The sequence below is a fragment of the Pteronotus mesoamericanus genome, unplaced genomic scaffold (assembly GCF_021234165.1).
Source record: "Pteronotus mesoamericanus isolate MK-2021 breed Mesoamerican mustached bat unplaced genomic scaffold, CSHL_Meso_final contig_657, whole genome shotgun sequence".
Lineage (NCBI taxonomy): Eukaryota > Metazoa > Chordata > Mammalia > Chiroptera > Mormoopidae > Pteronotus > Pteronotus mesoamericanus.
Genome location: NW_026555229.1, coordinates 11792410 through 11816042, shown reverse-complemented (window position 1 = coordinate 11816042; position 23633 = coordinate 11792410). Strand labels below are relative to the sequence as shown.

Below are 23633 nucleotides of genomic sequence, written 5' to 3'. Positions count from 1 at the left end.
TTTTTTATGGCTACTTAGAATCCCATTGTATGAATGCCCCAACTACTGAAGGACATTTGGGTTGTTTCCAGTCTTTTGCTATTATAAATAATGCCACCACAGAAAGCCTTGTACATCTCTTTTTTTATTTTTGGCCTGTGTATCTTTGGGGTGAGTCTCATAAAAAAGATCATTTGGGCAAAAAATAATGCACATGTAATTTTGCTAGATATTTCCAAATTCCCCTCCATAGAGGTGGTACCATTTTTATATTTCCACCATGAGGTGATATATTTTACATGCCCACTTCAATTTTTTTTAAATCCCTTAAATCTCAGTGGCCTTCATTTAAAATCCATGAAAGGGATTTTAATTAAAACTAATTCAAATCTCTATATTTAGACAAAGGACATTTTGGAGGGGAATGAGCAGTGATGTGCTCAAGAAAATGCCTTTATCCCCAACCTACCCCACTTATGTCAGAAAGTTATGCACACTATTAAATAATCAGGTTTGAAAATATCATAGGTTAGTTTGGGTCTTTGTGAACTACAAGTGGTTTCCTGATTTGGAATATTAAAGTGGGAGCATTGCTTCTTGGTGCTTTCTTCTCCCCTAACACCCTTTTCATCCTTTTAACAAATCACAGATCTGATGTGGACTGAGTACCAGCTCCTACCCACACCCGCACCACTGACGAGCGGCACCTGAGCTTCCCCATCCCCACGGTACGGCTGAGCTTAGGTGGCATGTAGGCTTTGTTGGTTCTTCCTGGTCACCAGCAAACATCTCTCAGGTCTGACCTCTCCCTTCCACCACCGCCACCACCTTAATACAAGTAGGCAACATTTAAGGGACTTGTACATACATGACCCCATTTACTCCTCACAGTTAACACTATAAGGTGGATGCCCTATTTTACACCAAAAAAAAGGGACACGGACTGAGGTGAAGTAACTTGTCCAAGGCTACACAGGTAGCGAGCAAGGAGGGGACTGGAATGTAAACGCAGGCATTCCGCCCCCAATACCTACCTTTAACTGTCGTGCTATGGTGCTTCGTCACTACAGATGGTCATCACCTGTGTGCAGAGTCCTCTTAACTGACATTGCCACCTCTAGGTGTGCGCGTGCGCGCGCGCACACACACACACATACACGCAACTCTGCCCATTATCCTCTCTTCTCCAATACCCATGTAATCCTCCAAAACACCAATCTCATCACATCAGACCCCTGCTTACAAATGGCTACTCCAGAGGTAACATCCAAACTCCGGACCTTGAGAGACACGGTTCTGTGTCATCAGCATCCTGCCTTATTTTACATCCTCAGCTCTCACCATTCCCCAGCTACCCCATCCCATGTCAGCGCCTTTTCATCGAAAACACACTCTGGCCTCCAGTCCAGGAGAATTGCTTGGAGGGTCCCAGGGCATCACGGTCTCTCTCATCATCTCTGCAAATGCATTTCTGCCTAGAGTGCTCTTCTCTTCTCCCACCTCCATCTGACAGGCCCCAGGCGTAGATTTCTAAGCAATGCAGAATGACCTCCTCAGACAGCCGGGCACTTCCATCCGGGAGCCTCCTCCTCTGCTCCCCATCGCCCCACCCTCACCTGCTGCAACGTGGGTCTCCCCCTCACCCTTCTACCACACAACCCTATTCTCCACCCACACTCACAGGTAATCATTTTCTTAGGCTTCCTTTCAGTTTATTCTTCCAGTATTTTTATGCAACTAATATATTCCTACATTCCCCTTTTCTTATGGAAAACATAGCAACTGTTGGGTTGGCCAAAAAGGTCATTTAGTTATTTCCATAAAATAAAAGACAGATTTTTTGTTTTCACCAGTAACTTTATTGATTTAGAATTTTGAGTATGTCGGCTATCTCCCACATGGTATAACACTGATTGTTCTCAATTAATGTCTCAATTTGATCGCTTTCAACTTCAACTGGTCTACCCGACTGACCATGAAGTATCGTCCAGTGAGAAATCTCCAGCACAAAACTTCACAAACCACTTTCAACACGTCTGATCGGTCACAGCACCTTCTCTGTACACTGCACAAATCTTTTTTTTGCATTTCGATTGTGTTTTTAACTTTCTTGTAATGGTAAAGCATAATATGCCAAAAATGTTGCTTATTTTCTTCCATCTTCAATATTAAAATGGCTACGGAAAAATCAATCCCTTTCGATTTTTTTAAAAACACAGACTGATATGACAGCTGTCACAATAAAATCTAACAAAATTGGTTCAAATGAAGTTAAAGACAACTAAACGCTACTAGAGGCATCTTATGGAAAAAAACAAACGAATTTTTTGGCCAGCCCAATATATACATACACTTTTGTTGCATCCTGCTTTTTCCTCCATATCCTTGGGATTTCTCCATAACAGCACACAGAGATAGTCCTCATAATATGGAAAGACATAGCTGAATTTATTCACTAGCGCCATGTTGCTGGATGTATGATTGTCCCAGTCTTCTGGGCCCCGAATACAAGGGACTGCGTGAGACCTAACCCTTCCTGCTCTTCATCCAACATTAAGATCCCACCAAATGCACAGCTTAGATACCTGCCAAAGTGAGTCCAGCTAGAATGGCCACCACTGCCAGAACCAGGCCACAATGAGAGCACTGGAGTCATTGATGCTTGGGGGCCGGTGGGTGCAGTCCTGGCCTGCACCGTATTTTCCTTGTAAGAATCACACAGGAACAAGGACTATGATCTAACACCTCGCACATTCATGTCAGTTTCCTGAGTCACACAAAGCTGAGATCACATATAGTTCACATCCTTGGTGGGCTCAGAAAGAAACAAATGCCACCAGGTAACAAAGCCTATGCTTTTTAGGAACCAGCATTTTTATTTACAGTTCATCTAGACCTTCGACAAATATTTAGTGAGCTGCTTCTAGATGCCAAGTATGTTTCTTTGGCACGGGGGTGGGGGCGTAAATTGCTGACTAAAACTCCCCTGCTCTGGGAGAACTTATATGGCATAGACAGGGTGGGAGGAGCTATAAAAATACAGTAAGTAAAATAAGTAAATTATATAAACTGTCAGAAGATGACAAATGCTATGGGAAAAACAGAGCAAAGTAAGGGAGACTGGACAGGAAAGGGCGGGATGCAATTTAAATAAGGTGGTAGGAGTAGATCTCATTCGGAAATCATGGGCATTGTCTTATTTTCTGGGCAACCCTTTTTTGCAGCTGCCACAGGCCAACTGTCGTTATCATTGCCACAATTCAACTGTCATTATTGCAAATGTCAAAGTAATAATAAAGTATCTCAGTTGCCTTGAGTTGTGTTCTTTTAGAAGTTGCTTAAAATAAGCAGAGTGTTCACTTAGGACTTAAAAATGTTTTTTGGGATACAGGAATTTGTTATCGAATGTTTCGATACGAGGTTTAAGGGGTGCTCCAAGTATTCGTTTCCACCCTTTCTCCTACTTGGGTTGAATCTCACAGAACAATTTGCTGAATTTGCCTTGAATTCGCTCACTCAGGTTCCTGGCTGGAGATGACTGAGACAAAAGTCAGGTTATATTATGACCCGCAGGTATGCAGCACTTTATTCCTATCAACGCATGTTCCCGTGTGTTCTCATCGACTGTTGTAACAAATCCCATAAGCCCATACCCTGACCCCATATAACAAACATGGCACCTGAGAAGCTAAGTGCCTTACCTCTGCTCCCACAATGGTCTGAATGTGCAGCCTAGACCACAGTGTGGGTTCCTTACTTCTTGGGTTTGTGGCCCCACTTAGATTACCTCCCCAAACATAAAGGCAGGGCATTTGTGTCTCTCTAGCCCTTTCAGACAGGCAGGTCGAATAAAATCTAAGTTGGAGAAAGCTAAGGTCTGGTCTCACATCAATTCTCCTCCACGGGACCATCCTGAGTGGTTATCTCATCACAAAGTCAAAGTCATGCTGTGGTTAAATTGCTCGTTCTCTCATGTATTCAACAAACGATGCATCAGGGACCCCGTCAGATGCTGGGGACACCAAGATGAACGACACTGGCCCTGGCTGGTGTGGCTCAGTGGACTGAATGCCAGCCTTCAGACCAAAGGGTCACCAGTTCGATTCCCAGCCAGGGCACAGGCCTGGGTTGCAGGCCAGGTCCCCAGCTGGTGGCGTGTGAGAGGCAACCGCACACTGACATTCCTTTTCTTCTCTTTATCCCCCCTCCCCTCTCTCTCAAAACAAATAAATAAATATTTTTTAAAAAAGATCCCGGCCCTGCCCACAAGGGCTTCACGGGGTCTTTGGGGGAGACTGACAAGAGACATGTATGGAGTGAATGCTACAGTGGAGGCCACAGGTCATTACAGGAAAGGGGTACCCAATCCCCCTTCCTGCGTGAGGTCAGGAAAAGTTCCCTAAAAGAGGAGAAGTCCAAGCAGAATCCATAAAGATGAAAGAAATATTCTAGTTGGGGAGAGAGACGGTAGTACAGCAGAGAGGGCAGGTAGACAGGGCTGGACAGCTACGTGGAGGCAGATCCAGACAGGCTCCTAAACAGTCTCAATCTCAACCGACAGGCAACAAGAAGCTACAGGAAGGCTTTGAGCAAGCGATGACAAGATTAAGGCTATGCTGGTGTGGAGAAAAGAAAGATGTGAGGACAGGCCCTGCTGGAGCGGGGAGGGGGGGGCGAGAGGGGGCAGCCGGGAGGCCTGAACTAAGGCAGTGGCCATGGGCACTGAACAGGAGCACAGGCTGGAACGAGTCAGGAGGCCTGGTCCGGAGCCTGGGCTCTTCGGTCATTGGCTAGGGGACCCTGGCCTACTAGTAGTTACTTAATCCCCACCTACTTCACAGGGTTGTTGGAGGATTAAATGGGATAACCCAGGAAAGGAAAAGCGCCCTATGAACTCCATAGCACTGTATGAACAGCAGGGATACGGCACTGTGCACTCACCCCCTGCACGGTGGCATCTGTAGACACCTCATCACTAGGAGACTTAAAATGACACTCACGGGCACGAAAGTTTTCTCTGCTCACTTAACTTCTCTAAAGCTGAGTGGCCTTTCGTAAATCTTCCTTCTAGACCTGGCAAACAAGAGAACTGAATTAGATGATCTCTAGGGTTTCTTCTTAAACCTTAAAGTTCTGCAGCTATGTTGTCTCACTCACTTTATGTCCCAACTTCCACCGCAATAATTATTTGTCACATGAAAACTTGAAGGAAGATTCATCCATAGAAGCAAAATCAAACTAAGCTAATGAGTAGCCATCCCTGAAAATGAACATGGATGGGTAAAAGCATGTATTCCTTAAATGCCTTAAAGGTCATATAAACAGTCTCCATTCAAAGCCACAGTAACACAAACTCAAAGGTATTTTCACTCCAAAAAACGATTCTCATGTATATAACATCTGTGCTCCTAAAAGGTTTATTTATCATTGGCCTACACATTTACACATAAAACGAATAGATATGCCCATATAAAAACATATAAAGGGGTGTTTATGCCAGCTTTATTTGTAATAGCCAAAAAATGGAAACAACCTAAAACAACAGGTGAATGGATAAACAATTTATGATATATCCATAAGATGGAATACCACTCAACAATAAAAAGGACCAAACATTTGATATGTACAAACAAAAGAAAATAGATGAACCTTAAAGTCAATAGGCTGAAAGAAACCCCAGAGAATAAGAGAAAATATTTGGAAATCATGTATCTCATAAGGGTCTAGTCTCCAGAATTTATAAAGAATTCTTACAATTTCAAAACAAAAAGACAAACAATTCAATTAAAAAATGGACAAAGAATCTAAATAGATGTTTTCCAAAGAAGATTACTAATGGCCAACAAATACATGAAAAGATGCTCAACAGCATTTAGCCACTAGGGAAACACAAATCGAAACCACAAAGAGATACCACTTCACATCAGCTAGGGTGGCCATAATTAAAAACAAGAGCAAATAACTTGCATCGGCCAGCTGTGGAGCAACTGGACCCTCATCCATTGCCAGTAGGAATGTAAAGTGGTGCAGCAGCCACTTTGGAAAACAGTTTGGAGTTCCCTCAATAAATTAAACATAGTTACCACATGACTCAGCAATTTTACTCTAAGATATACTACACTCGAAGGAGCAGAAAACAGATGGTCAAGCAAAAACTTGTTCACAAATGTCAGAGCAGCGCTACTCACAATAGTCAAAAGGCAGAAATAGCCCAAATCCATTCTCTCACGAATGGATAAACAAAATGCGATTTACATTTTATTCTATCCATACAATAGAATATTATTCAGCAATAAAAAGGAAGTACTGATATGCGCTAGGACATGGGTGAACCTTGAAAACATTATACTAACTGAAAGAAAGCCTGATACCAAGGGCCATGTGCTGCATGAGTCCATGTATGTGAAATGTCCAGGCAAACCCTTGGAGACAGAAGTCAGATGAGTGGGGCCTGGGGCAGGAGGGAACGGGGAACACCGCTCAGTGGAGACCAGATGACACCAGCATTCTGGAACTAGACAGAGGTAATGGTTGTACACCATTGTGAATGTACTTAATACTGCTGAACTGCACTTGAAAATGTTTTAAATGGTAAAGTTATGTTATATGTATTTTATCACAATTTTTAAAAATATTACTTTCCAAAAAATCATTATGTTGGATGAAGCTGGTGCACTGGGGGCAGGTGGGCGGGAACATACTGTGATTCTATTTGTATAAAATTCCAGAAAATGCTAACACATCCATCGTGATAGAAAGCAGATCAGTGGATGCCTGAGGGGAGGGAATTAAGACAAAGAGAGAAGGATAAACTATAAAAGGCACTAAGAAACTTTCAGGGGTGATACAAATATTTATTAGCTTGACTGTTTGCTGGAAGCTTTTGCAGCTTAGTATATTTCAACTATGCCTCTGTAAAAGGACAAAAACATCTTAAAAATTATTAATGGACCTCTAAATTCTTACGTTTATTAAATTTCTGTTTGAAATACACTGAGAAACTTTACTGTAAACCCTTTCCCAGGTCAAAAGCAAACAATCCCTTTCTGATTTATGGATTCTATGAAGTCTGGTTTTTAAATACCGTGGCTTCTTAAAACAAAAGAACACCTGAAACAACGTCTGCTAAGGCGGTTCAAGAAGTACGTCTGGTGGAGACTGCGCAAGCTTGATGTGGCTGTGTTTCAAGTCAGGAATTCTTTTGGCTATTAATAGGAACCTAGGACACTTTAAATCATTGTTGATTCCTGGTTTTCTGAATTGGTTCAAAAATGGTCTGGTAGAACTTGGCAGACACTTGCTTTGCAAATCAAACTATCATATCTGTTATTATTTTAGCACATGCTGAGAGGATTATAAGTGTTTATATACTCTCAGTGAGCATCAAATTCAGATCTTGCCTAACATGCATAACAAGCAGAGTAAGACAGTGAATCAATGCCAGAGTCAGATTTGCTCGTGGAATTTAAATTGGGATATGGATTTCACTTTAAACCAAAAGGCATACTTAAATTACCAGGAAAAAAAGGCAGAGATAAAAAAAATGGTTTTAATTGAATTGCTTAGTTTGCCTCAAATTAAATTTTACCTACTTTCAAATTTATTTCAGCAACTTTCTTCTATAATTTTTTGTAAAAAATGGTTTTTCTAGAAATTATTTTGAGGACACAGATATTTACATAGAGATGATATAATCACCTGAATTTACATAACATTCTCCCATCCCAGGCCCACCCACCGGTTCTTCATAAATACTATATTTCTTAGCTTTGTTGGTTTCTTATAAGTTTGTGGCTGATTACTCATGGGGGCAAAACAGCCCTTACCTCAGGATTATTGTTGGATTAAATGAATTAAACATACATAAAGTGCTTAGAATAGTAGGTGGCACACAGAAAGCACTCAATGAATGTTCATTTTTATTCACTTTATATTATTGCTCCCTTTTTTTAAACTGTATTTATTTATTTTTAGAGAGAGGGGAAGGGATAGAGAAACATCGATTGGGTGCCTCCCTCATGCATCCCTACTGTGGACCGAACCCGCAATCCAGGCATGTGCCCCAACCGGCAATCAAACCAGTAACACTTCGCTTCGTGGGACAATGCCCAACCAACTGAGCCACACCAGCCAGGGCTATTATTGTTCCCTTTCACAGATGAGAACACTGAGGCTCAGGGTTAGTGGTGGCAAAGCTGAATCTAGAGCACAGAGCTTAGCTGCTCCTGCTTCTTCGCACTACTGCACACCACCTTCCCCACCCACGCATATTTTCTGCATGAAAATAAAAGTACCAATCTGGAAGAGGCAAAAATAGCTATGTAACTTAAATCTAAAAAGCATGGACAAACTGGTAGTCACAGACCAGCTCCAGGACTCACCCAGTTTAGGCTCACCCAGGGCAAGTCATCAGTCATTTTTAAAATCAGCTTCATATAGTGATTTTGAAAAGGAAAATGAAAGGTTTTTGCAAAGAGTCAACATAGCTTCCAGAGGATGCCAAAAAATTGTGTGAGCTAGCAGAAATTGCATTAGCATCCGCTCCCTGCCACTAGCATTAAAAAGGAATTAATATTCACTTTGTATGGACATTGAATGCCTGCTGTAGAGGAAGTGGGAAGTTACTGGCCCATCAGTTAAGTTCCTACCAAGTGAGAACCAGAAAAATCCAGAGGCTTCAGATATATGTACAGGCTGGTATAATACAAATGTGTGTTCAAGGCTGTCAGATTTAAACTCTACACCCATTCTAAAGTGATATTTAGTTATCATTTCAATTCTAAATATTTCAGTTCTACAAGGGGCTTTTATAAAATATGGTCAAATTAAAATACAAAACCACTAGATGAAAGTTTGTTGGAAAGTTCAGAGAGTCTCACAGTATCTCTCCCACAGACAATTTACTCATCACAAGAAAAAAATGTCCCATTATGATGGACAGACCTGGCATTAACCACATTAACCAAAGGATGAAACTTAGTGGAACACACATCACCTGCTGCTCACTCTTGCCAAAATGCTTAACCTGAATCTGGTCATGAGGAAACAGCACACACATCCAGATCATGGTTCATTCTACAAGACAACCTGTCTGGGATCTTCGGTCATGAAGAACAGAAAAAGGCGGGTATGCTTGCTAAATTATAAGAGACATCATAAACAAACGCAAAACCAGGGTTTGGCTTTGTTTTTTAAAGAGCTCTAAGAGAGATTTTTATGACAATCTGAAAAAGTTAGAAGTCTCACACATATTAGAAAAAATTATTTAGGTAAGATTAATTTCCTTAGATGTGATGAACAGAATTACGGTTATGCCAGTTAATTTCAAATAGTTGGGGGGGGGGGGCGGTCAGAATGTGATGCTCACCTTGTTTGGTAAGATGGAACAGAGCATGAGGCGCCGCCCCTGGAGAGGCTCAGTCTACTGCCACCTGCACAGTAACGTTGGGGGACCAGGAAAGGAGGTAGCTTACCCAAGGGCACTCTTTGTAATCCCCTTGGGGGATCTGAACCGACTAGAGCAGGTGGATCAAAGAGCCAGTTTAAGGATGTCCTCCATTTCACTTTCCTCTATTTCCAGGCAGACAAAAGGGCAGCTTAGCAGAAAATGCAATAGACAGAAAGATGAGGATTCCTATTGGGGCCTGACTACTACCTTGCTGTGTGACCTTGAACAATTCACTTGGCTTCTATGATGCTCATTTGCCTTCCCAAGAAAAACAGGAGGGCTGGGGTAAAAGCAGCCCTCAGATGCCTTCCAGGTCTAAAATCTAAAACGGCAATGGGCAGCTGAGTCTTAAAGACAGCACAGTACCAATATGAAATGTCTATTCCTACTTTTATTCTAAAAAATGGAAAGTTTTCTCTGATTATAAAGGTAATATACACTAACAAAAACAAATAGTATTAAAAAAACCCCACAAACCACTACAGCTACACCACCTAGAGTTAGAACCATTGTCAATATCTTTGTATTTGTTCTTTAGATGTTTTTTCCAGGTTTGCAGGCACCATATGAATAATCATAAATATATTTTACAATGTTTTTATTGATTGATTTTAGAGAGAGAGGAAGGGAGAGAGAGAGAGAAACATCAATTGGCTATCTCCCAATACAGGCCCCGACGGGGGATCGAACCCACAACCCAGGCACGTGCCCTGACAAAGATCGAACTGGTGACCTTTCGGTATATGGGGACCATGCTCCAACCAACTGAGCCACACCAACCAGGCCCGTACACATTTTTTAAAAAAACATGAGATCCCTGTGGACATGCTGTGATTTTTTTATTTTAGTTAACATTATTATATGGTTTATATTCCATATTAATGAGTATAAAATAACAGTATTGTTCTAATGGTTGAATGGTTCACACTGTTATACATTCAAATGGGGTTTTTTTCCCCTCAACTGAGAAACATTGGGGTGATTTCTATTTTTGCTCTTCTAGACAATGCTGCAATAAATATCCTTATGTATATAACGTAAAGCCTATAAATCAAAATTCAGTCACACAACCCAGCTCCCCTTTTTATGCAGAAGGTTAAAAAAAATCTTTTAAAAATCAAATAAAGGCTCTCCACAACCCAGCCTAATCGGTGATCCTGTTAGCCCAGGAGGACGCAGGGCCCAAGGAGACCTGTCCTTAGGAGGCTCTGGAAACAACATTTGGTCTCTTCCATTCAAGGATACCACAGAGAAACCTGAGGCCCAGCCCTTGGACAGCCATGACCTCTTCACAACGTGTTTTGCAGGCCGCGGGCTCTGGGCGGCTGTCTCTGCAGCCCACGCGGCAGTCCGACTGGGCGTCACGGTTCTCGGAGTCCAGTCCGCGCCGCAGTCAGGCTCCTAAGAAGGGCGAGCAGGTCCTGTGTTTCCGTTTTTTGCCTTCAAAAACAATGACATCACCAAACACACTCCCACCTGCCTGTGTTTAACATGATCCAATTTAGATACATGAAAATTGTTGGATGTGTCTCCTGAACTGAAAACAGAACTCTTTCTGCGAGCTCAAGTATTCATTCTGACACTCGAAAATAATTAACATTCCAAAAATAATTGTTTTCACTTTTAAAATTTTCTAGAGATTAGAAAACAATGTGAAATGTCCTCTTTCCCAACAACAGCAGCGTCTGTTTTTCTGACTTAAAATTCTGTCACTGAAAAAATAAAACTCTGTCGCTGATTCGAATTTCCTTTGCAAATGCTAGAGAAAGCCTTCAGTTCTCTTTCTGGGGTTAGCGCTGTGTTCAGGAGCGCTCAGTCTCACACACAGGCACGGGCGCCTGCGGCTGAAAGGTAACTGCTGTGGACAGCACGCCATCAGATGCACAGCGGGAGGGGGCGCACTCTACAACACGCGAATGATCGCTCAGCCATATTCCTGGAGGTTCGCCTAATTTTATTCTTGGAAGGAACGGCCATCGATCATTTCCAATCCCTGGAGAGGCTGGATTAGGAAGGTTAATTGGCTTGTCCAGGTCACACACTCCTAATCCAGGGTTTTCTTTTCCTCTCTGACCCTTTTTGTCAGAAACTCAATAATTAATTTAGAGCAAAGATGCTCGTTTTACCCTTGACAACACCAGGCAGATGCTAAATCATTCTGTTCAATAACGCCTTTTAAATAAACCAAAAGAAGTGACTTTAAAATACATACTATCTTGTCTACTCATTCACTGTCATGCTCCTGGGGGTCAGGTTTAAGGGCAGGTCTAATGAATAGGAGCTAAACACAAATCTGGGAGAGAGTCTTACAGACAAGCTGCAAAACTGAGAAGTATTTAAGATGTCCAGGCAGCAGTGAGTGGCGGTTTCCAGGTTTGCGCTGCAAGTGGGAAGTGGCAACTGATAACTGATGGGTCTTTACTGTGATTGAGAAAAAGCAGGTGCAAAGAAAGGGCAGCAGCAAACGGCCTCATGCGTGCATCCTTCAGGCAAATACCCACATTAAAAGAAGAGCAAAGTGGCGTGAAAACTATCTTTATAGAGTGACAACCACTCCCCCATCCATGCAAGACCCTCAGCCTTTTGTTTCTGAACACACGAAAAGATTTATTCAGCAAACTGAGCTACAAGTTATCAACGCCTCCTCATGCAAGTTGCTCAATGGCTCCCATTTTGCTCATAAAATACATTCAAAGCAGTATGTGCCATCTCCCTGACGGATGTGCTGTCAGTGAGTTGGAAAAGTTGCCATCAAAGGGACTTATTTGTCTTATAAAATCCAGCAGGAATATAGGAAAGAGGAGGATCAATTAACTTGGCTGTAACTTCTGCTGCTGTAAAACAGCATCATATTAGAATATCCATGATATTCATAAGAATATGCATCATAACCAAAATACAGAAACAAAACATTAAGGGGCGGAGGAGTCCTTCCCTTCTACCTCTTTCTCAAACAGCTGGCAGTGAAGACTTGTCCCCAAACTTGCTGTCTGTAAATGTCACAGACTGAAACCTTAGTTGGGTGGAATTTAAACAGTGACCACCCACCAAGCTAGGCAAAATATCCGTCCCACCGCCAACACCCCCTTGGTGGTGTTGGAAACCAAATTCACATTCCTGATTCAAAAATGTGCCTATTTAATTAAAGTCAGGATTTCCCAGTCTTCTCACTGGTGGGAACAAGCAGTATCAGGTTTCCAGGATAACACACATATCACCAAGATCCAGCCAGGTTCATTAACCAGAAAGTGAAATGCCATGAACACCTTTCTACAAGCCACTAATTACCGTCTTTGCTCTGACTCTGGAATACAGATCACTTTACTTTCTGCAAAACTTTCAACACGGTATTCTAAACACAGCTACCAGTCACTCACGCCAGCTGTGGCTCCACAGCAACCTTCCCTGTTAAAATACACAAAATCCTATCAGTTAGACCATCCGAAACAAGATAATTACTGTGGCAGGAAATAAAAGTCAGATTAAGTGGGATTTTGTGGCACAGGAGACCCCTTCAGGCTTTTGTCTGGCAGGGGGACCGGGTGATGAAAAGAGAAGGGAGCCCTGGCTCGGGGTTTCTCTTTGGAGTTTTAACTCCTATCTCAAGCTCCTTCTTCCATCCTGGCTTTCCATGTTTAGTTCAGTCCATTTTAATCCTATCCCTTGAGGAGACCCCAGTTCCCAACATTCCGTGGGTTCTTGTTTATCAAAGCTGTGAATTAAGCTATATTGATTTGTCTACTTGTGGATTAGCTGTTGTGGGCAGGGAAGAAATATTAGTTTAACTGGAGTCAAAAAAAAAAAACAACCCTACAGTCGCAAGAAAAATAAATCAGAGAGAGAGAGAGAGAGAGAGAGAGAGAGAGAGAGAAACTGGATAATGTGGGATCATTTCACTGTGAGTCAATCCTGGTGGGGTTTCTTTTCCCCCTGGTAACTATAAAGAAAGACAAAGAGGTCCTAACGTATCAGAGTTCACATTCCAAATGACAGACTTGGACTTTAAAAATTATTAATTTGATTAACTGCTCAGGAGGTAGCAAAAGAATAAGTGTACAGAAGAATAAAATGGGTGATAAAATTCTTCTTCTTTTCTTTCCCTACAGCCCTGGCATTCGAACAGCCCTGTGTACACCATATGTATAGTCATTTTCCATGACTAATGGGAATAATGTACTACATTTCATAATACTGATCTCTTTGGACATATCAGAAAAACTCAGAACTCGATAGCTACACTTACAATCTAAAAATACTTACCACAACAAACCCTCAACAAAATTTCCTTTTAAAAAAGAAACTTTTAAGAGACTTACTAGAAAAGCAAAGAAACGTTGCAGAATGCTAAAAAAAAGAGCCCACCCCTTCTCCTTCCCTGTTTTGGGGAACCACTTAATCCTCTCAGATGTTTTCTCCTGCTGAATGCTTGTCTTACGTGCAGTTTAAGATGGTATTTAAAATTGTCAAAATTCCTTCTACAGTTGTATCCCTGTTTCCCCTAAAAATGGGCTCAAACTGATGTTAGAAACTGGCACAGATGTTAGAAATTCCATCCTTTTTTCAGGAAAGGGCTGAGTATGAGTGAGATAATGTCCCTTCTGGCAAATTCGTATTTCCTCCCCAATTCTGGATGTAATTGTCAGCATGTCCATCAAAGTGGGTGGACATCACATACAACTTGCCCGTATATCATCACTCCCTAAGACTTACACGGAGATCTTCCCAAGAGCACAATGTCTGTAAAAATTATTCGCAATCAGAGTGACTACTTGTAACATTTTTCATTCTGAATGGAAGGGAACACTTTGCTCTCAAAACACAGTCAGCCAAAACACAGTCAGACAGCGTAACTAACGCCATGCAGAAGATTATAAAGTTTAGACATTAAAGCTGGATTTATACCCCCGTAAGTCACAGACATATGCAGGTGACAGTAGCTATCAAATGTGAACGTAAAACTTTTTCAATTTTTACGATTCGTTTTTATTCACTGCTTATCAAAATAATCTGGAAAGGAATACCTAAATCATCAATATGCAAATTAAATAATCTAAGGTCATGTGTTAGCCAGGAATATTTTGCTTCAAATCAAATAATTTTGGAAAATCACCTGTGTTCACCTCAGAGAAGGTGTGTGTGCTTGTTTGGTTAATTTTCACCATTAGCGGTACACTTAGTACCTGCATTTGAGAACTGTCTTCAATATTTCACACACTACTGAGTGACTGTTTTCCTTCTGGAGAGGGTTTTAAAACTTACAACCTAAAATTTCAATTTCTGTTACTCATCAAGGTTAATAAATAACTTCTTATAAATCAAGAATTAGGTTTTATTTCAAAGCACAAAATTAAAACATAAAATACTTTCGGAAATAAAATATTGTGAATGTTTACGAAGATAAATCCTTTTAAAAAAAAATTCACCAAAACATCCCAGTCAACGCTGTCTTACTTCTACTAACAGGGAAAATATATTTTTAAGTCCTCAAATTATTTTGATTTCCTAAACTCATCCCAAATCTCTTCGAGAAGTGTCGCCCAAATGGCTTAGGTTTTATCCAGTAATACCTCCACCGTGGTCAAATTAGAGAATGCACATTTAAAACAAATATCTTACAAGACATGAGTTACATGTGTCTAAACATTGCTGATAGTCTTTATAGGCAATGCCAATACTGGCCAGGAGTCAGGGGTTAACAAGAGCAGAAAGGTCATGAACGATTCTTGACTAAAGCCAAGAACACAATAAAAAATTCTAAGTACCCGTGAGTAGAACAAAAGTACTCCACAGAAATTAACTTTCGATGCAATCTTCATAAGTACTGAGACTGGATTCCATAAAACAAACACCAAAATCAGCCTCATTATTCATCATCACGTCATACCTCCTGTGTTTATCGACATAAATATAATACCAGTTCTCTTAAGACTTAATGTATGTGAATAGGAACCAGTTTTTATTATGATCATGACAATAATTTTACCAAGTCATTGACATTACCCTAAATGAAAGCTGTTATTAATGAAATCAGTAAACCTAGACATTAAGATGTGAAAAAATTCTTGTAATCCTTAAACACTACGCAATACACAGACTGGTATCTTAATCATTGTGAGAGATCAAAGTTTCTCCCCTGATAAATTACACAATAATCTCACTAAAATAACTAGAAAAAATACAGGTTCCACAATAAAATTTACTTCTTATCCAATCTACCACAGGAGAATTTCACCCAAAGCTCTGGTTCACAAAATTCCAAATCAGGAGGCCGACAGCTCATTTCGCGGCTGAAGGCAACCTCCGCACTACATTTTCTCAAAGATGGCTGATGCAAACAGCACCTCACAACTACAGAAAAATGGTTGCTCATATTAAATTATGCAAACGTAGTTTCAAAATAACATGCTCAAGTTTCAGCACATTAAAGGTGGACCTGAAAAGTATTTGCCATGTTTCGCCTGGTTCCCGCAGAATTTCAGTGGGTACTGACTATAAGGGAGCACAAACCCCAAACCATCCTTATACAGAAATACCTTGAAAGATAAGCACACAAATATCAAATCCCATGGGCACATTCACTGGCCTTGGACCTGGCTCCTACACTAATCTGTCACTAATGCAAAACAAGGCAGAGCTATCAGGCGCTTCTAGAGGTCTCCATCCTGTACTGCTGGCAGAAGGGGCCATCTTTGAAAAGCGCAGTCCCATCTTTTAAAAGTAAGATATTCCAGATATGGAATTTTCAAAAAGGGGGTGAATTTACAGGGTAAATTATTTATTATATGAAGTAACTGAAATACACTTCAAAGGATCCATTTTCTACAAAATGGCATTTATTTTCAACATGGCAACATTACATAATCAGACACCCACCTACAAAGATTTTTTTGTGAACATAAAACTCCTAATTTTTTCCTAATTAAAAGTAAATGATAGAAAAATGCAGGGCGATTACAAGACTGGAGCAAATTTAATAAACTTAATGTGCAGCTTAATTTTAAGCCACAGAACATTGGCCTGGCAAGAAGCACATTAGTTGTTTCCCGATTAGTAATAATTGGCCAATTAGGTATTTATTTAGTAAATGAATTTTAGGTGTTAAACTTTTTTTATCTATTGGTTTACATTTATATTAAAAACTCAAGAGAGATTTTAAATAATGATGCACATAAACTGTCAATCCCGTTTAGAAAGTTTCAGCTAAAATAATCTGCACAACTATAGGGACAGAATGACAGTATAAAATATTTTAATTTTCATATAGTTGGAAAGGTGCTGGCAGTTGAAAGCTATATAAAAATAAATAAAAGCAAAAAGTTGTCATACATGGAGCTTTCCATTCTGCCAGTCAAAAAAGGGAACCATTTTGTTCTAAAATATACCAGTGTTCTTCGATGTCAAACCTGAATTTTCACTCTTTCTATTATATAAATCAGTCTTATGAACAGTATTTATTTACATGCCATTTCGTTCAGTTTACATCCCATTACTGGTTATTTCTCTTACTACATTTTAGTAAGTTTATGTAACTCAAAGCATCCATACAGCAGCGCTGGATAAAACGTCTGCTCTGTTCCATAAAGTTGACTTTGCTGCACCTATGTATATTTCTCTAGTTTCCTCAATTTTGCCCAAGCACTCACCATTCAGATTTGGCTATACTTCTTTAACTAGTTTTGCGGACTTCACTACAATTGAGGAAAACACTTAGGAGAACAAATATCCTTCAAAAAAAACCCCAATGATCTAGGCCTCACACTGTTGAACAAAATCTCGGAAGAAGAAACACATCACCGTTTTACTTTTGTGTCCCCGGGTGGGCTGAAAGAGTTCCTAAGGGCCTGTGGACCACCCCTAACCTACTCATGCGCTGGGAAGGCCGGCTGGAAAATTCAACACCCAAGTCGCACCGGAATGGCGAGATGCTAACTTTAATGGAAAAACGGTTGCGTGGCGGCGAACTCCTCCCAAGGGCCTCCTTGAAAAGTATAAACACGTCTTACAGGGCAAAGCAAAACATGTTGTTTACAAACACTCAGCACCCTTTTCACCCAGTGTTTTTGGTAGCCTTCAGGGGTACCATTAAGAGCGATTTCTTGGTGGCCGCATTTCACTTATACACCCTCACAAGCGCGCGCGCACACTCACGCACAGCTCTCCATACATTCCAGCGGCCTCTTGGGACCAAAAAGATGAAATACAGTCTCTGGTCCATTTCCCCCTAATTTGAGCAACTTTAGTCCAAAATAACCAGTAACATCCCTGAAGAAGAGAAAAATGGGATAAGGAAAACCAAAATTACTTTCCCCGAATAACTTGGCTTCCCTGTCCCCAACCTCACAAATAGCCAGAATGACGCCGACTCTGCCGGGAGAGTGGGCAGGAAAACTTCAAACGCAAGGCAGCCGGGCAAAGTTTAGTAAGGACTGGAGAGATGAAGCCACAGAGGGGGGAGCCCGGGGCGTGTCCCCCTGCGCACCCCCGCATCCGGCTGCCTCTACTTACTTTTGGATGATCTGGGGTAGGCCAGCTGGGGGCGGGGGCGGAGGCGGCTGCATCCCTCGCGGGCCCGGGGCTGTGGGCGCCGGGGCACCGGGCACGCTGCGGGCATCTCTGTCCGGTTGCTCGGAGCCGCTGGGGTCCGCGTCCTGGCTCATGGCTGCGGCCAGCACCGGGTGAAGCGAGCGCTGCCCCGGCTCGCGGCAAGAGAGCGCGCGCGAGGGGCGGCCCCGGGGCACGGGCGCTCACTGGCCGGGGTCCCAATGCCCAGTCCCCTTGTCCTTCCCGGTGGCGCGGGGAGGAGACGCGAGGGGCGGGGAAGAGGCAGTCCCGGCGGCGCCGCCTCCTCTTCCTCCAGCCGCTCCGCTAGTCCGACACGGCCACGCTGTGGTGGGGGCCAGGGGGCGTCTCCCGGCCGGCAGGAACCGCTCGGGGCCCAGGGGTTGCTTGGGGTCCAGGTGGTCCGGGGAGCTCTGCCGGCCGACCCCCGGCGCAGGCAGCCGGGAGAAAGCGCGACCAGCGCCACCCGCAACCGTGCGCCCGCAGAGTCCCAGGCCCGGGCGCTTGGCAGCGCAGCGCAACCGCGTGAGGCGGCCAGACGCACGCCGCCCGCCGCCGGCAGCTGAGCCCTCGCTTCTCCCCGTGGCCCGCTTCTCCGGGCTGCCCCGGAGACGGCGCGCGCGGCCTCGCGCGATCCTGCCAAGCGGGGCGGACAGAGCGCGCCCGGGGCGTCCGCGCGCATCGGCAATGCGAAGTGCACCCGGTTTGGCACCTTTCAGCGCCTGGAGCCCAGCCAGAGCCACTCCCGGCTGAGGGGTCCCACCCCGCGAGCGGAAAGCCCGAAACCCCCCGCCCCAGGTTGGTGGGACTTGTAACCCCGACTCTTAAATGATCAGGCCCGAGAGCTCTGCAAACTCAGTTCCAGATGCTGATTTCAGGGGTCCCCAGGAGCAGCCCCTGGGGCCGCCGTGGTTTGTCTTCTTTCCACCGCCCCCCCCTTCTCTAAAAGACCTGCCACAACCCCGCGAGCGCAGAGGCAACACCAAGCATATTTTTAAAATTCGTGTTATTTGCTGGTGAAATCTCAATGGAAATGCGAAGAATGAAAATAGAGGTCGCCGACTTCGCGCCGCCACCGTCCCCGCCTCCGTGAAGCTCTGCTGGTGGCCCCGGCGCCGGTGTGCACCAGTTCACCTGGACACACCAGTTCACAGCCATGGACCCGGGCATCCTGTCCTGAGGAGACACCCTGGCGAGGAGCAGCTTAATGTCCTCGCGCGGTTGGGGAGGCACCTGGTGCCGAAGAAACGTCTAAGACCGCGAAAGTCACCCAGGAGATCCCTAGTATCCTTCGGGCTCAAGGGCTTTCTAAATCCCGAAACCCCGCAGCCTCGGGGAGTAAGAAAAAGTGTCCCTTGGGTGCTTTGGAAACCAGAACGCATGCCAGGGTGGCCCCCGGCCTGGCAGAAAGTTTGCTGAGGGGTCTCAAACCCACTCGTCCTCCTCCCGCAGCCACGTGGAGGAAAGGTCTGGACATGGCTTCTCTGGGACCTGATTAAAGATGCTTTCTTCTCTTTGTAGACTGAGTTCCCTGTCAACTTCGCTGCCAGCCTCGGGAAACTCAGCCTCCCTCAATTTGTGTCTTCCTACCTGGATCTTTCCCGCTCAGCCCCTCCCCTCTTTCGCTCTTTCCTTCCTCCTACAGGTAAAATGATGCATCAATTCCTTGTGTTGATAAAGATCGTCGTAATTGGCAAAATTGAGTCTCACCAAAAACCCAGGTAAAGAGATAGTGATTGTTGTCCTTTCACAGATGAGGAGGTGTCAGGGTGATCTATTTCACCAAACGCAGCTAGTAAGGGGCTGCCCCGAAATGAGTCTTCTCAGGTTCTCTGAATGTTTAGTTCAGCACCTTTAGTTTCTGTTACTAAACTCCGGGCTGTGGTTTCCAGAAAAGTCTCCTTGGTTGAAGGAAATTCCCTGAAATTAACACTGCAACTCTCCTAGATTCTAAAACTAAAAGCTTCCTTGTGCTTGCATTAAAATCTCCCTCTGAGAATCCTCCAAAATCTTTGTGAAAGAGCTTTGTATTCAAGAAGACAGATCGGTGTTTACCAGCAGAGTGACTCAACCTCTGTGAGCACCAGTGACCAGATAGGTAAGTTTACATAGTAGCTGTTGAGATTAGAGGCAATGTATCTCGCATATTTGGTGGAGGAGGTGTTTTATCTGTCCATTACTACAAACATGATCTCTTATATTCCAACGCTGTAGCCAAATGGAGCAACAGATCTCAAACTCCAGGAAGCTGAGTGCCTGAAAGTCACAATGTTGATATAATTAAACCCACCCCCGTAACATTTTTACTGGCCAAAAACCAAAACCAAAACAAAAACCCCTCAGCCCATGGTATATAAATGAGGCTCTCTACGTCTTAAAAATAAAGCCTTAGCCTATGTGACAAAATAATAACAGTGGGTAAATCTAGGTACTCACTGAGATTTTCTTGCATTCTTTCCGTAAATTTGAAATTTTCAAAGTAAAAAAATGGGAAGATCAAAAATTCACAAGGTGGTTTTCAGAGATTCCATTTTCACAGCTATAGCTTCATCTTCGCCGTTGTGTTACGTAATAAGTCGGATGTGCATTGAAGCAGACACAGAGGCGGAGGGTGACTGCAGCAAAAGCCTCAACCAGTTCACGCCCTACCACACGTCCCTGCAAAATGGAAATACTGAACAAGCATTTCCACCTGGCAAGTCCCACGTTAGGTATATTAAACAGTTCCAATAAAATAGACATTTTTTAAACTTCTGTTTCCTTACTTCATTCCAGGAAGGAGGCAAAACATCCCTAGCTGAGGTTGCAGCCATGTAAAAACCTGCCTTGCTTTTGCCTGCCGGGGGCCCTCCCCACCCCCTTCACCCCAGGGTGCCTTCGCCTTTACTGAGGAGAGCGAAAGGCTGGGGGAGTCATCGGACTTGACAAATATGGAGATGAGGTGGTGAGGGCTGGTAACACCTCTCTGTGTTTCAGTCTGCAGAAGAATCCTGTCCTTCCCGACCCCCCAGTAAACCTAGGGTCAGGCAGTGAGGCTTTGCTGTCTTCGCTGCCTACGACTGCGTTGAACGTTTAATGGGAGTCGGCTGCTAAGGGTTTGCATGGATCATTACTTACTTCATGCTCACAATAACCCCGTGAGGTAGCTGCTGTTATCCACGTATTGGAATTCGAGGCAGGGAGAGCTACCAGAACTTGGCGCAGGTCACCTCGCTTTAAGGGACAGAAGCAGGACCTCAATTAGTTCCATTCACTGCCTTAGTGACAGGCATGGAGCTGCCCCCATCTGTCTTCTTTTGCCGCGGTGCTGCCTGAACCTCCCAGTGGATGTAAAATGCTACCTGCACTGTGACTCAACGCTGCCACTCATTTCTATCCTGATCAGTACATTTACAGGAAGGATCCAAACTGATATCTTACAAACAAAATTCTAAAGCAATTAAGCAGCCTGGCAGGAGGTGGTAGGAAGGAGCAGGAAATGGAAAACCCAGGTCTCCATTACTGCTAGGGCCATGGGCACACTTCTAAGTCTCTGGCACCCTGGTGAGTTTTGTAAGATTAATAAATGTCCACTTGTTTTTAGGCACCAGTCCTAGGAGTTTTCTCATGCCTTATTTCATTTAATATCAGCATTTTGCAAACAGAAGCATAAGGAACCCGTTCAAGATCACAAGGGTAATAACCCCGAGCCCAGGCTCAGACCCCGGTCTGACTCCCTGCAACCCACCGCCCTCTGTTCAAAGGAAAACTAAACAGGCTTGCATGGTGCTTGTGAGCATTTATCTCTGCAGATAAGCTCACTTAATGCTTACTGCTATTTCCCATGTGTATGTTATTGCTATTATTCTCTTAAATAATAGTTTACTTAGTCATAAAGTTTGATAATACACAGAGCTGGTGAATCTGTGGGACAGACATTCTCACGCACTATGGGTGAACGTGTCAGTTGCTGCGGGCACTTGGGAAGTGAGTTGGCACTGTCTATTAAAAGTGCAACAAATAAAACCAACTCGGCAGTTACCCTTCTAGAAATGTATCTGATGGGCTAATTGGTAGCAAAAACTAGAAACAACTGGTTATGTAAAAGATGGTCTCTACATGCAAGCAAACACGACACAGCTCTCGAATAGAAGGAGGTTGCTGGTGTGGCACAGTGGATTGAGTGCCAGCCTGTGAACCAAAAGGTCACCAGTTCAATTCCCAGTCAGGGCACATGTCTGGGTTGTAGGCCAGATCCCCAGCTGGGGCAACTGATGGATATTTCTCTCACACAAGGATGTTTCTCTCACACAACAATGTTTCTCTTCCTCTCTGTTTCCCTCCCTTCCCCTCTCTCTAAAAATAAATAAATAAAATCTTAGAAAAGAAAAAAGAGGGTCCATAGACACTGCTAGGAATATCTTTCCAAGAGGTATTCTTAAGGAGAAAATGCATGTTCCACAACAGTATTGCAGTATGACTAAGTCAAACAGCATAAAACATCTCTGGAAAATTATGCAAGTAATTAATTATTAACATTAATTACCTCTGGAAATTAGGATGGGGCAGGAACCATGATCTTTTATATTGTTCAAGTACATAATAGTTCTCATTTAATCCCCACAACGACCTTATTAGGTGGTTATTTTGTGCCCATTTTATGGATAAGAACACTAGGGCTCGAAGAAGCTCAGCCACCCAGCCAGCTACCACGTGGAGCAGCTGCAGGTACGACCCCAGTCTTGATTACAGTTAGGGTGGAGTTTTATAACTACTGGGCACAGCATTTCTTGGTGTCACGGGGTTTAGAGACTAGAAGCTTCTCTGCTAATTCCTAGCTCGTTTGACCCTCACTGCTGTTTCAGTGGGATGTCCTGTGTCTCCCCACGACCTGGCTTCTCTCTTCCCTCCCCTCTCTCAGAACTACAGCACAGTCTCTTCCTGAAACTCCATGGCACCCCTGCCGATGTTTTAAAACAGTCATAAAATACAGTCTTGTGTTGGCTTCACAAAGGATTGCCTCTCTGAAAACCCAGGAGAGAGAGTGGCTGAAGGATGCTGTTTAAAAATAATGTGGTTACTCATGGAACTGGATGCACATTTGAATTTGAAGGAGACAGGCAGGGAACTTTAGCTGAGGAAAACTGAGGACATGACCCATGAGGTTCTTTTCTGCCTAACAACTCGTCTTTATTGGCTGCAGGGACAGGCTTAGCCTCCATCTCTCTGGTTATGTATTTATCGGCCAGGCCTCCTGTCCTCTACAGAGCAGCACAGGTATTGCATTATAACCAAAGTAGCGGTTGACTGGGAGTCAGGAAATCTGGGTTCTGGATCACTCGGTATATCCAATATCCCTGAACAGAAAAGCAGTTACCCCAAACCAGGAGTGACATCAGCATCTTTGCCTGCCTTAAAAACGTCACTGTCCCAAGCCCAGGTGGCTTGAGTTCTGTCCTTCCACCACTTGCTCAGTGCCTGGCGACAAACCCACAACTGTGGATTGAGTTCAGAATCCCTGTGTCTCGGAGCAGTGAGGGCAGGCTTACCTGCCCCGGCTACCTGGAAAGGAAGAATTTTGAGCTGTGTCTTGAAGGATTCAGAGGATGGCTTTATCTCCACTGGTATTTCCAAAAGAAAGCAAAGCAGCAGGGTAAGATAGAGGGTT

General features: G+C 43.5%; 1 protein-coding gene across 1 annotated transcript in view; it reads right to left on the bottom strand.

Moving 5' to 3' along the window:
• RBM20 (RNA binding motif protein 20) overlaps positions 1 to 18235 on the bottom strand; it is a 179960-nt gene extending 161725 nt beyond the window's left edge. Inside the window, exon 1 of the mRNA XM_054581494.1 lies at positions 17933 to 18235. Within this exon, the coding sequence (XP_054437469.1) occupies positions 17933 to 18084 (152 nt within the window). The 5' untranslated portion in view covers positions 18085 to 18235. The remainder of the gene's footprint in view (positions 1 to 17932) is intronic.
• Between the last annotated feature and the right edge of the window lie 5398 nt (positions 18236 to 23633).